The sequence below is a fragment of the Lampetra fluviatilis genome, chromosome 47 (genome assembly GCF_964198595.1).
Source record: "Lampetra fluviatilis chromosome 47, kcLamFluv1.1, whole genome shotgun sequence".
NCBI lineage: Eukaryota > Metazoa > Chordata > Hyperoartia > Petromyzontiformes > Petromyzontidae > Lampetra > Lampetra fluviatilis.
Window position 1 is genome coordinate 7772199 of NC_136321.1, and position 15906 is coordinate 7788104.

General features: G+C 47.3%; 1 protein-coding gene across 4 annotated transcripts in view; it reads left to right on the top strand.

Moving 5' to 3' along the window:
- MRAP2 (melanocortin 2 receptor accessory protein 2) overlaps positions 1-15906 on the top strand; it is a 34761-nt gene extending 18855 nt beyond the window's left edge. For 3 of the 4 annotated variants that reach the window (XM_078877340.1, XM_078877339.1, XM_078877338.1), the window contains 2 exons: positions 12397-12490; positions 14730-15906. In XM_078877340.1, coding sequence (XP_078733466.1) covers positions 12397-12490; positions 14730-15135 — 500 coding nt within the window. In that variant the 3' untranslated portion in view covers positions 15136-15906. The remainder of the gene's footprint in view (positions 1-12396; positions 12491-14729) is intronic. The other variant, XM_078877341.1, reaches the window with a different exon arrangement.

Consider the following 15906-nt stretch of genomic DNA (forward strand, 5'->3'; position numbering starts at 1 on the left):
GGATTATTTTTTTCGGGTCCTCCGGTTTTTCTCTCCACGTGTAGAAACATGCTTTTTAGACTATTTAGATTATTTTGCTGCTATAAATATCCAAATTGATAAGCCGCTTTGTTGAGCTATCATTTGTGCCAGGTCGCTTTGTAAAAGATAATATAATACCGCAGTGGGCTTTGCCTGGTAGGATGGGGATGGTTTAGTTGTGTTTGTATGTGATTGGGTGATTTGTTTACCTTTCTTGTACTTTTCAGTCCTATCGAGTTTTTGTTTTGTTTGTTGTTGTGACGTTCTGACCCGCCTCTACTGGACATCCGTGCAAAATAGCTTTATAGCTCATCGGATTCCTCCAGGATAAATACATATTTGATTCTGACTTGCCCCAGCAGCATATGCAGGTTACTTTGGTGGTTATTTTTGTTTATATGTGTGACCAGCATACCGTGTTGCATACGGTCAATTCGTCTGTAACAGAATCACAATATATATATGTGCGCGTGTGTGTATATATGAACACTTTCATCTCAATTGGGCTATCAGTATCGTGTCACGAGATAGTATCCAGGGGCATAATTTCTCGGTCACTGTTAGGTTAATGTAGGCATGTGTGACGAGTCATAGCCACACCTGATTGATAGCGGTGTTGTGCTGGGCATGGACACATTTGCAGTGTCACTGACCAGGACAGACCCAGCTGAAATTAAACCCAGGAAGTGTCAATTCGGAACTCTCGCAGAGCATTGAAACCCCCTATCATATTATAGGGCAGCCCACAAAACCGGACATCACAAAACTACCTCTGAGGCCGCTCGAGGTGAACTCTGTCACACAACGTAGGGGGCAGCACTTCCCTATCTTCTCTGCCACACAGTGAAATTGACACTAAAAATTGTCAGAGGTAGAATTTGGACAAAGGCAGTGTGGAATCAAATTAATGATAGGGTCGTTTTTGTGCAGTCATTTGTGACCAGACTGATCATTTCTGTAACTCTGACCTCTCAGCCACCCGGCAATTGCGCAAATTACCACCACCATAATTTGGGCTTTATCTAAGAAACCTGCACCCTCGTTTCAACTGTCAGCAGGAGATCGAACCAGCGAGCTCAGGATTGCACGTCCAATCTTGTGGCTATTACACCGTGGAAGCGGCAGAATGAACGCATTTCCATTAATATGTAAGTGTAGCTTCTGTGTGAATGCATCCAGATGACTCGAAACCACACACATGTCTAGAACGTTTAAGGGCTTACACCTGCTAGATGCATCGTATTGCAATCCCTCGCTATAAGTGAAAATAATTTCAGACGTTGTGTGTGCAAATCCTGAAGTGGCGTAGTCTCCCTGCCACCTGCTGTTTCCACCTCCCGTCATCGGTATACGCATGATTGGAGGTCTCTCTCTCTCTACTCTCTTCTGTCCCCATGTCTACGAAACCTTCCTTTCCTTCACTGTCATTTCCCCCCCCCCCCAGGCAATGCACGTCTCCTGCCTATGATTGATGGGTCCACCTGCCTTTATACCCTTGCCTGTCTCATTGTTTCATGGGATCGTGGCTATTATGTGATTTCTCTCATCTTACACCTCTGTATTTCTGCTTTTTCCTTGCCTCGACCTTGAAATATATGTAATTATTCATTGCCCAAACCTCATTAAGTATTGCCCTTTCGTGACTGCGCAGGATATATTGATTCATTTACATTTTGACTGTAAGAGACAACACCGCGCCTCTTGTATATATATACACGTGCATGCTCTCTTTCAACCCTGTACGTGAAATGTTACTGTTTTGGTCCTCAGCCCCTGAAAATCCCTCTTGCCAGTGAGTCACTTCCACCACTCCACCCTACCACACGTTATATACAAAATGTGCATTAATAGCCCCTTGCATGCCATGCGTATGTTCAAATAAAAACGAAGCCGAATCATTAGATGTGACCTCTCACCCAATTACCCACAATGCACCTTATTTAATAGAATCTCGAAAGCTAAGCAGAGATTTTTTTGTAGTTTTGAGCCTGGCCTTTGCTGCGACGGGTGATCACCGTGCATGACAGACGGGGGCAGTCGGTGTTGTGGGCAGCAGAGGGCAGTGCGGGAAAACATCCATTGGTGTCCTGCACTTTTCCCATCGTCAACAAGCCGCACTGAACAGCGTGGTTGAAGTTACGGGTCGACTCATCCCCATGGCCTGCAAAGAGTGGGGCAGCCCTCATCCAGCAGTGGATCGAAAATGTGCTGTACGTGTCCAGTGCAATTATAATTGTCATCCATCGCTGGAACTTGAACGTACATACATGAAGGAACCTCAATGCTGTATCGGCAACTGGGGTTTGTTTTACCATGTCGGTCATTGAAGGTTGGTGAAGGAGGAATCGAACTCGGCTCGTTGGGTTCATTGCAGAGGACATCAATCACTTGTTTCCATCGCTCCACCGCAATACATGGATTATTAAAAACGATGTGACGTGTTCACATTAATCATTGCATTGCATGTGCATCTGTGGAAAGTGGCGTGATGCTGGCCACCCACCCCCTCGTGTGCCGTTCCGGCCTTCATAAGTGCTCGCTAACAGCGCTTGCCTCAATCTAGATTATTTGAAAGTGCATAGCTTCAGTGGCTTCCTAATATGGGAATCAAGATCGTTCGAGGTGGCCACAGAAGCGCATCCGAAAGCGCTTGATGCGGAACCCGTCTCTCTCCGGAAGTTTGCGTGATGGTCTGTGCTCCAAATTTCGATTTAAAGCTTTCGTGACTGCAGGGATTCATCTTCTTGGTTCTTTCGGTAAAGTCACGTAGAAGGGAAATAATAAAATAATAAAATATAAAACGTAATAAAATAATTCTCAACGACGTTTCGGCCACAACGCAAGCAGCCGTCCTCAGGTGAAGAACAGGTCTGTCGGGAAGACAGCGTCTGAATGGTCTGTGCTCCGTGAAGACGAGGTCAGCAAGGCATCGTGGTTTATTTGTGTATGAACCCTACCCTGGAGTGCGCCTTAAGAAAATGCAGCGTCGGGTGATTTTTGAACATCGCCCCGGAGAAACATCCACGTCAGAGTGTACGCCGGACTGAGCTGTGGCCACAGCCCCCCCACAGTTTAATTTTGACAGGATAATAACTTCTGTAGACAAAGAGCTCTGCAAAAAATTACTTGATGAATGAGACCCCTTGAGGAGTCCCGCGGTTCCATATTGCTGAAATTTGCCGAGATAGGCATACTCGCTTCTTCTGATGGCACAGACCCTTCCGCGGGTCTTAGGTCCATAATTGCTTTTGCTAAATCAATGGACCTCGCTATAGCCGACTGATGTGGCTTCCCAACCAAACGGGGTGGCTGCCTTTGTCCAGCATGTCGCTGGCTTTATTTACGTTGTGCCTGGCTTGTTTTGTGTTCGCAGTGGAAACTGAGAAGTTTCAACAAATGGTGTTGTTGAGGTTTGTGTAGATCAGTTGAGATTGCATTTTCCACAGCAATCGGCGGTGGACAAAAAGGGTGCAGCCCTGCAATTGTTTCCTTACCCCACTGCTGGCGGCAGCGCCTCCACGAGAAGGAGCTCTCAAGAAATCCCACTTCTACGAGGGTAATTTGGCCCACTCCTTCCTGCACTCTGCTCCAACGTTCTAAAATCGATCAGAGTATCCCACGCGATACCCGGCTGCGCACGTGACCTGCCGATTGACGAAAATGTGGCGAAACTATTTATGCCGATCGGGTGGACAAGAGGCGCGGGGTTGGGGTGGGGGAGATTTTTGCTTGAGAAACTGGGCAATTGGCTTCACCCGCTGTGGCGGGAGATCAAACGGGTGACCTCTGGCTCGCGACACCCAGTGTCCGAATCGTTGCACCACGGGAGCATTTACCCCAGCCGGGCGGAAGCTGTGCACGCCTGTAAGCCAGCATTGCGACCGAGTCGAAGGTTGGTGGGGAGCGGTGGTGTAGCGGTTAGCGCTACGCTGCGCAACGGACCCCGGCCACCCCAGTTCGATTCCCCGCTCACGGCCAACACCAACCGGTCCTGGGCCTCGTCTAGGTCGACTCAGACTCAGATGAGTACCTGGTGCGGTGTGTAGACATCGCCACTGGGGAGACGAAGGCGGTCGAGTGTGGTGCTGGCCACCCACCCCCTCGCGTGCCGTGCCGGCCTTCATAGGTGCTCGCTAACAGCACTTGCCTCAGCAGTCTGTTAAAACTATACGGGGTGTCTTTGTATTTGGTGAATCGGACACATTTCTGAATGTTGCAAGACTCTGCGATGTCGTGGGCTCCCCAGCAGAATGCAGTACAGCAAAGTGTGGAGCGATGTCATCTGTCCCTTGTGCATGCGAAGGTTTTCTCCGGGTTTCCTGGGTTTTCTCCCATATGTGTAAAAACACTCACCACTAATCGTCCGTAAATGTTTCGATAGAGAACTGCAGAGCATATTCTTTGGTTCTTTCGGTAAGTCACGCAAGTAGAAATAAAACAAAATATGTCTACTTACGTGACTTTACCGAAAGAACCAACGAGTATGGATTCCTGCAGTCACGAAAGCTTCAAATCATCTGTAAATCCTCAGCGATTGAGATGCAATTTGCATGAAATATGCAATATTAATTTATTTTAATTAATAGTTAATCATTGACAGCCATTTGTAAATCTATTCTTATTCTTTGGTTCTTTCGGTAAAGTGACGTATAAAGATAAAATAATAAATTTAATTAAATACTAGCATACGACGTTTCGATTGCAACACAAGCAATCTTCATCAGGTATAAATTAAATAGAAACGCAAACCTAGTATACTTAGAAATGTAATGTAATACAACAGAGAGTCGGATAACATAACAGTCAACACCCTACCTGGTTGATTACGTTCTTCCCGAGAATGCTAAATTTAAGAGAGAGATAAAACACAGAACCAGAGACATATAGACAGACACATAAGCAGACAGATATCACAGAGATACATAGAGAGAGACAACACAGAGACACACAGAGAAATCACGCCTCTGTGTCGAGGCCTTAAATAGAGAGAGGGGGGCGGGGGTGGAGAGAGAGGGAGGGGTTAGAGAAATTAGCATGTCCATGAGTGGTACGGTGAGGGGCAAGGTGTAAAAGCTTGAGAGAGGGGGGCAGGGACGGAGAGAGAAGGAGGGGTTAGAGAAATTAGCATGTCAATGAGTAGCACGTAAATCTACTGCGAATGGAACACCGCCACATCGTGTTGGTCACAGGGGTGGTTTGGCCATACTTTACCACGCTGGTCACGTGTTTTTCATCAACGGCTATCACGCGCCACTGATGTTAGTGGCCTTGGTTGGGATTCAAACCTAGGTCGCCAGGTTGACGGGACAGCGGGGTTAGCATGCAGTGTGACTGCTCTACGCCAGTGCAAATAAACACGTGATCAGTGTGTGCCATTCATGTGTAAGGGGTCGTAACAATTATTTTTTAAGAACCACACACCAAAGAGTCACAATTGCTATCATCAGAAAGTGAAGCCCCGTTTCTGTAAGGCGGTAATCATACAGCAGAATACCTAGCAATTTGAAACCGCGTATATGTTCTCGATCCGACTTTTAAACCTCTCGATAAGCCTTGTGTGCGTTGTTGGAGGTGATGTTTCTTTGATGCGCAGCGTTAATTTTTGCTGAATATAAAGCATTCTGTGCAAAAAATAGAAAAAACCGACAGCGCTTGCTTTACAATGCGGCAGTTTGATGTGCATGTCATAGTCGCCGCGATCAGGCATTTGAATAAGATTTTTATTTCCCCTTTAACGCACTGAGGGCGGGGTGAGACAACGACCACTATAATTAAGGTATTACAAATTGGGCTTATTGGAGGTAATGGCAAACGCCCAGTCCTGTCACACTGCTGTCCCTTTGTATGAAAATACATTGCGCAAGAGGGTTCATCCACAGCTCGAGATTTCCCATTCACTAAAACATAATTGTGATCTGGATCATTTCCATGCCTTTCTGTCCCTAGCCTAGCCATTGTATGTGCCCGCACCTCAATCGCTGTGCATTTGACAGCATTAGCAATTGCGACTTGCCGACGATAACGGGAATGAAAGCAGCCGCGCTGAATAATTGCCAGAGGAAATATGTATCCCGATGCTCTAGCCGGTGAGCGTTTCTACTCAATGTCCACGGGTATTGTTCTTTATAAAAATGCCAGTGGGTGTTGGATTGATGAAATATTTCCATCCCATCAGTACATGAGCCACCCACAGATGATGATATTTCCATCCCATCAGTGCATGAGCCACCCACAGATGATGATATTTCCATCCCATCAGTGCATGAGCCACCCACAGATGATGATATTTCCATACCATCAGTGCATGAGCCACCCACAGATGATGATATTTCCATCCCATCAGTGCATGAGCCACCCACAGATGATGATATTTCCATCCCATCAGTGCATGAGCCACCCACAGATGATGATATTTCCATCCCATCAGTGCATGAGCCACCCACAGATGATGATATTTCCATCCCATCAGTGCATGAGCCACCCACAGATGATGATATTTCCATCCCATCAGTGCATGAGCCACCCACAGATGATGATATTTCCATCCCATCAGTGCATGAGCCACCCACAGATGATGATATTTCCATACCATCAGTGCATGAGCCACCCACAGATGATGATATTTCCATCCCATCAGTGCATGAGCCACCCACAGATGATGATATTTCCATCCCATCAGTGCATGAGCCACCCACAGATGATGATATTTCCATCCCATCAGTGCATGAGCCACCCACAGATGATGATATTTCCATCCCATCAGTGCATGAGCCACCCACAGATGATGATATTTCCATCCCATCAGTGCATGAGCCACCCACAGATGATGATATTTCCATCCCATCAGTGCATGAGCCACCCACAGATGATGATATTTCCATCCCATCAGTACATGAGCCACCCACAGATGATGATATTTCCATCCCATCAGTGCATGAGCCACCCACAGATGATGATATTTCCATCCCATCAGTGCATGAGCCACCCACAGATGATGATATTTCCATCCCATCAGTGCATGAGCCACCCACAGATGATGATATTTCCATCCCATCAGTGCATGAGCCACCCACAGATGATGATATTTCCATCCCATCAGTGCATGAGCCACCCACAGATGATGTGGGAAGGCTGTCGCAACCGTGACCGTTTGGAGTACGGTTTGCGGTTGGCCACATTTAATGAGCTCGCATTGAGCTACGCGAACATCCGTGCACGATGCCATTTATTGACAGTCTTAAATGCTGTGCTAAAAACCCCCCCCATCAAATTGGAACTCGAGCGGTAGGAGCTCTCATGAAGGCGTCTTGACACTCGGAGTCGCCCGAGTAGCGCAGGAGGGCGGGTCACAGGTGTCAGCAGACACCACCCATATCCTGGGTTGTGATCCAGGCAGCCGTCCCGATAAAGCCAGACTTTCGAGTGTCGCGAGTTTACGGTCCCACCAATGGACTGCGTGCAAAAAAATTAACAATCATATTAACTCCCTCGTCCATCTCTCTATCTATAACATCAGTTGAAGCATCCTGTAAACCACGTGACCTCAGTGTGGCCAGCCTCCACTCTGGCCGCCGCCCCCTGCGAAAACAGACGCCGTTCCTCCTCGCAGCTCACTCCTGCTCGCTCCTTCCTTCTCTCTTCTCTCTCTCTCTCTCCCTTATCATCAACAGCATCATCACCCTCTCATCCCCGACATCTTGGCCCGATCATTCCTTCTGCCCGTCTTCCCTTTCCTACCCTCCCTTGGTGTGCCACGGGTAAAACGTTGCAGCAAATATTAAAAGGAAATCCGACAAAAAAATGTGGTTTAAGTGCGACTTTAGGAGTCAGAGCAACTCTCCCACGTGTTGAAATGTGTCCTAGAATTTACATATATATGTATATCACCCGACCCCCGCAGTGAACATGATGCATGAGTGCATTTGATTTGGTTTTGTACTTAATTTCGCGAAATTCCAGCTCTGTGACAAACATGCTTTTTTGTTCAGGGCTCATGAAATGTGTGACCTTAGTAGGAACGACGAGGTGAGCCTATTGCCGAGACCTCAGACCTCGTTCGGTGACGTCATATTCAGAGGGTCATTCTCTGACGAAATGGTGACGCGATCTGCAAGAGTTCTCAATGGAACAATTCATCTCACCAGGGCATGATGCCAATAGCGGCACAAATGGAAAATAATTGGGGGGATAAAAGCTTTGAAAAAAATAAGCCTCAACACCGTCTTTTGTCAGTAATAAAATATATATTGTCCAAAAATTACCACATTCCATGTATATATAATTGAATAGTACTGCCTTAAAATATCTGCCTAGTTATTTTGACCCTAAATGGAGCAGTTAAGATTAATGTCAAGCACCGTTAAAGTCGCCTTCCTAGCTGTGGTTTGTGTTTCTGATGAAGCAAGATTATGATAAGAAAAAAAACCGACAGACGAGGGAATTTGATGACCCCTTGTCAAGGTGTTATGTGAAAATGTTGCTCTGCAATTAAATAAAATGATGCCGATTGACTTTGGGGGGTGCAGGTTGAGTGAGGCGTTTCCTTTCGGCACCCAATTTCCAAGTAAATATAATATTTTCTTCAGAGACTAACTAGAACTGAATAGAAGCTCCTGGCAACGTGGAGTGAAACGTCGGACATCATGCTGAACAACACGTGGTACAAACCGACAACACATCAGAGAGCTGTGCATCACAATTCGCAAAAACGATGCAGTATAACTGCAAATTAGTTTTAAACTAAAACTATAAAATGTTTATACCAAGTAAGGCCCACTGAGCTATGTAGCTCTTCTTCAGAAGCGACCTGGCCACAAATGATAGCTCGACGAAGTGGCTTATCGCGTGGAAATTTATAGCAGCCAAACACTCTAAGTGCATGTTGATTCTAAATGTGGAGGAAAAAACCGGAGGACCCGGAGAACAATCCACACGACCAGTGGATAACATGCAAACTCCAAATATACAGCAGGCTTCGTAAGGGTCGCGATCGAACTCACAACCTCCTGTATACCAGGCGAGGTAGTTAACATATTGCCATATATACGTGTAATTATATTCAACACGATCTCTCTACATGACAAGAAAATAACAAAACTCTGTGGGCCTCTCATCTCATTGAATCAAGGACATCGTGGCTTCCAAGAGGAGCCTTCCCAGAGGGCGTTTCCTTTTTAAATCCTTTATATTAAGTTCACTTGCTTGCTTGCTTAGGACCGTGCAAATCTTTCGGTCGTTTTTTAACCCACTTCCCGTGATCCAATCGAGCTGACATTTTCCACACAGACTCGTTGTGCGTGACAATTAATGTTCGTGAACATTTTTTCCCTAAATTTTACACTTTTTAGGACAAAAATATTATATTTAACTACCAATTGCTTAATGCTGCCATGCAATCATCTGACCCATAGGTGGCAGCCATCTCAAGCCAGAGGACGAGAGGACTCTAGCCGCCACGCATATAAAGGATTCATTGTGAAAAACTTTGTTTTTACGGGTTATACTTGTTTTCTGCGAGCGTCAACGTCACTTGCCAAGTGCCTGGCAGCGACAATGAGCCAACGTCTGCCAGGCATGAGGTTGAGTGCACCTCGTTGAAGAGCAATCAGTGCCACTAAACCCAGTTACCATTTCGCTATCGATTTCGAGCGGCTGCGATTGATCGGGGGGCTGATCCTGTGACACGGGAGTGTCTGGGCATCGGGGAACGCGTTTATTCATGAAGCTCATTCTCTCGTTCTTTCTCTCTTAGCCCCTTTTTTGAGACCGTTGGGAGCAGTCTTCCACTGTTGGGAATTTTCGTCATCATCACATGCCATCTGTTGCTGATGTTTTCATGTCATCCATCTCTGTACGAGTGCCTCTTCCACTCCAGCTGTCCATCTCTTTCCTCTGCTCTCTACCGCTGTTTCCTTCCTCGAGAATTGCCATCGATTTTCTGTATTCCTGTTGGGTGGCATTTATGAAGCGTTGCATTGGACCGCCAATTCAGGCTGGGTGGTGCAGCGCCCACAACTGTCAGATTGGATTCAAAAGGTCATGAATTCAAATCCCAGGGTGGATACAATGATCTTCTTGGTTCTTTCGGTAAAGTCACGTAGAAGGGAAGTCTTTCCGACAGACCTGTTCTTCACCTGAGGACGGCTGCTTGCGCTGTGGCCGAAACGTCGTGAGAATTATTTTATTATGTTTTATTTTTATTATTTTATTATTTCCCTTCTACGTGACTTTACCGAAAGAACCAAGAAGATGAATCCCTGCATTCACGAAAGCTTTAAATCGAAATTCATCCCCATCATCTCCAAGTGTTACCATTTGCCTCGGGCATCTCTTGCCATGCAGTTCCTCAAGCCTCTTCCCAGCCCCCCCCCCGCCGCCGCTGTTCTCCCCTCCCCTGCGGGCATCGCTCAGGCATCGCTCAGGCAACAACGACAAATAAAAAGGGGAAAAAGGGGAGACCGCATTAATGACCACATCAAGCGGTGAATGAACGAGCGAGCGCGACCTTTGCGCAGCACCGCGGCAGCCTGATGAGCGTAGACGTCTCACGGCGTCGGCAAGGACCCGTCTGGCTGTCTATAAAGGCTGTGCGGTGTGCCGTGAATAAGAGAGCCGTTGTCCAAAAGTTGGCCGATTACATATCGTGATTTTTGAGGCCACGCGCGGTGCTACTGGCGATTGTGTTGAATGTATGTTTTGTGTTGTTGTTTCGTCTTCTTGTCATTTGTGCGGCATTGCCAACACAGCAGCATCGCCAAATATTTCGTTTTCCATCAGTGTGGGTGTATAAACAGTGAAAGGTTTAAAACAAGTACCTAAAGCAATGCTCATTGAATTTCGATTTAAAGCTTTCGTGACTGCAGGGATTCATCTTCTTGGTTCTTTCGGTAAAGTCACGTAGAAGGGAAGTAATACAATAATACAAATAAAACATAATAAAGTAAATAATAATTATTAATTTATGTTTATTTTTATTATTTAATAAATAATAAGTTTTTTTTTTTTCCCTTCTACGTGACTTTACCGAAAGAACCAAGAAGATCAATGCTCATTGATCGGGTGTGGGGTCAGAGGCCGCAGGTCAGCTCAGAGGGCGTCACACTTGTGCCGAGTGGAGATGCAACGAGACATCTCCTCTGTACAGTCGCTTGCTTGCCGGCACGTGTGTCAGAAAGTACGTATGTGTGCATGGTGAACTTCTTTCACACCGTATGTAGCCAACAGTGCTAATCGAAGGTGTGGGGAAAGGACAACAAATTAAACACAAAAAGCAGTTCTGGAGAAATTAGCTTTCAAATACTCTTAGTTTTTTCGGAAAAAGTCACGTAGGTAAAAAATGAAATTAAAATTAATAAAAAATAAAATAATAATAAATCACGACGTTTCGGAGGCAACACAAGTCTCCGTCATCAGGTGGGACCGTCACAGCCAGATTTGCTGTATCAATTGATTTAAACGATCACACAGATTGCCAGTGCCTCTTGCATGTTGCTTGGGCCGCGGCGAGCAATTAAAAACACAAAACAGCTGTCCGCATGACTCCGCGCTCAGAGTTAAGTTTGATGTGTCATTCGCAACGGAGCAAAGTGACGCGTGTTCCGGCCTCGCGCCGTGGATCTGCGAGTAGAGAGGCGGCGAATGTGATGGACGAACCACGCGGCAGGTCTGAGACGGCGTGCCTAGCACTCGCGGATTTCATAACCGGACATTAGCGGGAGCTCGCTGGATTGTGCTATTTTTTTTTTTAACGCCACCAGAACAACGGAAGATGGAGAAAGTGACCTAACCTATTCTGTGGTTTTTTTCGGTAAAGTCACGTAGGTAAAAAAAATCGAATGAAATAAATGAAAAAATAATAAAAACAACTAAATTAAATCTAGTTCTTGGTTTTTTCGGTAAAGTCACGTAGAAGGGAAATAATAAAATAATAAAAAATAAACATAATACAATACAATTCTCAATTGTATTTTATTAAATAATAAAAATAAAACATAATAAAATACAATTGAGAATTGAGAATTGTATTTTATTATGTTTATTTTTTTTATTTCATTATTTCCCTTGTACGTGACTTTACCGAAAGAACCAAGAAGATGAATCCCTGCAGTCACGAAAGCTTTAAGTCGAAAATCTAGTGGTTTTCATTTATTTTTAATTTATTTTATTTTTTACCTACGTGACTTTACCGAAAAAAACAAAGAGTATGACTCCTTGCAGTCACGAAAGCTTCAAATCTAGTGACCTGACCTCTGCGAGCGCGACGGCTGACTAATAACGCGTTGGCCCACGAGAGATGCGATGTCACGCTGAATGCCCTGTGCTTGACGTCTATCAGCCTAACGCCACCGCTGCCTTCTGCCCCTGGCTCTGCCGCAGATTCCATCGTCATCGGATTCTGGGTCGGCATCGCCTCGTTTGTCCTCTTCATGTTCTTCATCCTCGTCATGCTGGTTCGGTCCGGGACGACAGAGTGAGTCCACCCTGCCACCGACACGAATGCTCGCCTCGCGGGAGGCGATGTTTGCGGGAAACGTTGAAACTTTTGAGGCTCGGTAGCAATTCGCCGCTCCCTGCTGCGTGAACCAGAGGTCACTTCAAAGGATCTTAGAAGTAGCTCAATAATATTCATTTCCTTGGGCTGCTCTCTCTCTTGCTGTGCGTGGAGCTCCAATTGCTCGCCTGTCAACCCCTTCACGGTTTACTCCGTATTCTTGTGCAGGGAAATTGAGTTTTCAGGTCCATATGGCGTACAGCCGTTTCAATACGGGCAGCAACAACAATAGTCTGTGTTTCTCCCTGGCGATGGAACTTTGTAGGATGAACGTTGAGATTTATAAGGACACGCGGTGACCAATAAGGTCTGAATTGGTCTGTAATAAGGTAGGCACTGATAAGGGGTTGACAGGTATGCAAATGCATTATTTGTCTCCTAACAAGACACCAATAATATAAAACTGGTCAAGATCGGACTTTTTCGTTAGAAAATTTGCGTCATTGTCCGTATCATCTGGCGACCAGCGGTGTGATGATTCGTGACGCGATTGAGCGAACAAGATTCCTTCTCAGCAGCAGATATTCGTGATGAGAACGTTTTGGCCTTGAGAGTCAACTTTACTGTAGGTGCGTGCGTGATGTCACCAGTGGCGCACCCAGATCAAATATTCGGTGCAGGTAAATTGTAATACAAACAAGTCAATCGTTTTTTGGGGAAACGAAATTTATTGCATTTAACTTTAGTTTTTCACTGTATAATATAAGCCAAATTTAAATATGCATACATTTATAATGGTATTTAATATTTACTTATTTCCAAGTTTTAATGTAAATCTAAAAATGTATTTGATGATAAGAAAAGTGTCTGTTTAAACATTTTTGGGGGTGGGAGAAATGATCCCCCCACCCGCTCCGCCCCTCCCCTCACCCCGCCCCTCTCCCTTCACCCCGCCCCTCCACCCTCCTTTCCCCCACCCCTCCCCTCACTCCGCTACCCCCAACCCCGCCCCCTCCCCCTCCTTTCCCCCACCCCTCCCCTCACTCCCCTCCCCCACCTCCCCCCTCCCCCCTCCTTTCCCCCACCCCTCCCCTCACTCCGCCCCTTCCCCCCACCCCACCCTCTCCCCAACCCGCCTCTCCCCTCACCCCCACCCCGCCCCTCCACCCTCCTTCCCCCCGGCCCTTCCCCCTCCCCCCTCCCCCCACGTGGTGCACTGCTGCTTGTCATCACCATCCACATTTCCATCACCTCCACAACAATCATCATATTCACTACAATCATCATCACACCGATGTTGACCATTGTCTTTAGATTATCATCACTGTCATTATTACTATTGTTGTCTCCATCATTATTTTGTTTTTATTGGGGCGCTTGTTCTTTATATCGTATTATAATTATTATTTGGCATCACCATCATCAGCCGCACGAGCATAACCCATCGCCATATATCGTCATCGGGGTCACCTTCAAATGTGAGACCCCTGCACACACTTCAGGAAGTCAGTCAATGGCTCGCTCGCTCTCGCACCATTCTAAATCAATAACTCCATTCGCCGTGAATGCAGTCCCCATCTTTACCTCCACTTAAATGAAGACGTAGCCAAAAACGAATGGCCCCCGACATTGTGGGCACACAAACTACGGCTGTACCCAGTCTGACGAACGTGAGTTTGAAGCTTTACAAAATAAATGCAACTCTTTATTTTTATCACTCGGAGCTATCTCGGGCTGAGCTACAGAAAAAAAAAATCACCGGCACGCCACGTCTAGTGCACCCCTTGCTAACAGCACCCTGAGATATTGAGCCGGACATTTTAACGATGTGGCAGCAGTGTCGCTTTTGGGAGGGCTGAGATCAGCTACCTCCCCGAACTTGTTCGTGGAAGCCAAGTGGCTGACATTGTAGCTCATGAAACACCCTCTTGAGACACTCTCCAGATCTTCCCTCTCTGTACGTGCGTTGCACTTCTTTAGCACCGTACGTAGCCAACCGTGCTAATCGGAGGTAAGTGGAGGGGGAGGGGAAGGACAACAAACTAAACATAAAAAGCAGTTTGTGTTTAGTTTCTTGTCCCCCCCCCCACACCCTCTGATGGAGACCCTTCTGCCAGCAGCGGTGCGAACAGGCAATTGCGGGGCTTTATCTGCGTGACAGCTATGCATTGAGAGGCGAGAGAGCAGCATCCCTGTGACTTGTTCTTGGAAAATCCAGTGACCGGCGTCGTTGCAGCTCGAGGGGACCGAGCGTGCGGCGGAGAGCGCACGCCCTGCCGCGGAGTCCCAAGGCCGGTGAAATGAGCTCCGTGATCGAGCCGGGTTTCGGCAACAGGCGGGGCGACGACGACGCTGATGAGGAGGAGGAGGAGGAGATGGCGGCGATGACATGCATTCACCGCGAGCTGAGGCCCGGCCGCGCCGCGCTCCTCCACGCTGAGCAGGAGTGTCCTGCCGCCATCGCCATGGCCACCACCACCACCACCACCACTGCCGCCACCGCCGCCACCGCCACCTCCATCCTCTACCACTCGGACAGCTTCGACATCCCCAACCTGATCTCCGAGTCGCGGGTGGACGCCGCGTCGGGGGCGGCCGACGTGAGGCCCTCCCTGTCGGATTAGCGGCGACTGACGCCGGATATGTCAATGCCTACTGTGTAGGTGTCAACAGTTGTCCGTCCTGCGCCCCCACTTGATGCCAATGGTGCATTCGAATCTGCTGGTTTGACTTTCATGGCTCACTACGCGGCCTCAGACACGTCGGCGCCGTGATCGGCGAGTGCCAACTATCGCCGCGTGGCTACGTCAGACGGACGGTGGGAGGTTGACGCAGCCCACGCACTGGGCTGCGTCGGGGTCGGCACGTCGAGTGGGAGATCAAGCGGTGACTGGAAGCGGTCCAGCTGCCCCGCGCGAGATCGAGATGGCAGCCTCTCTGCTGCGGAGGCGTCGACTGCTGCGAGTGGTGTGGACGCTGTAGTAGTAGCCTCTGTCGGTCGAGCAGAATAGTAAGCGGTCGTAGTTTAGCCCTTTGATTTGTATTTGTTGCGCGTGCTACCCGCTGTGCTGTTCGCTCTTCTGGAGACAATGGATGCCAAATCAGGAACTGAATTGGAGCGAAAAACGATGCACATGATGCCAAACAATAAATAGTCCCAAGTCGGAAGCGCTTCAGGGAGCTGCTATACAGATACCATTACGATTACGCTTCACCGACAAAGGATCGGAGTGCCCAGCCGGTTGTGCAATTTGGCGTCGTGTCGTCAGACGAGGTCCGTTTGGAGCTGTGGAAGAGCAGTGTGACTCCACGTGTCTGAGCGTGGCTCCGTGGAAGCAGATTTCACAGAACTTCTTCTGAGATCCCTTGAAAGTGGCTTTTTTTAGCCACACACT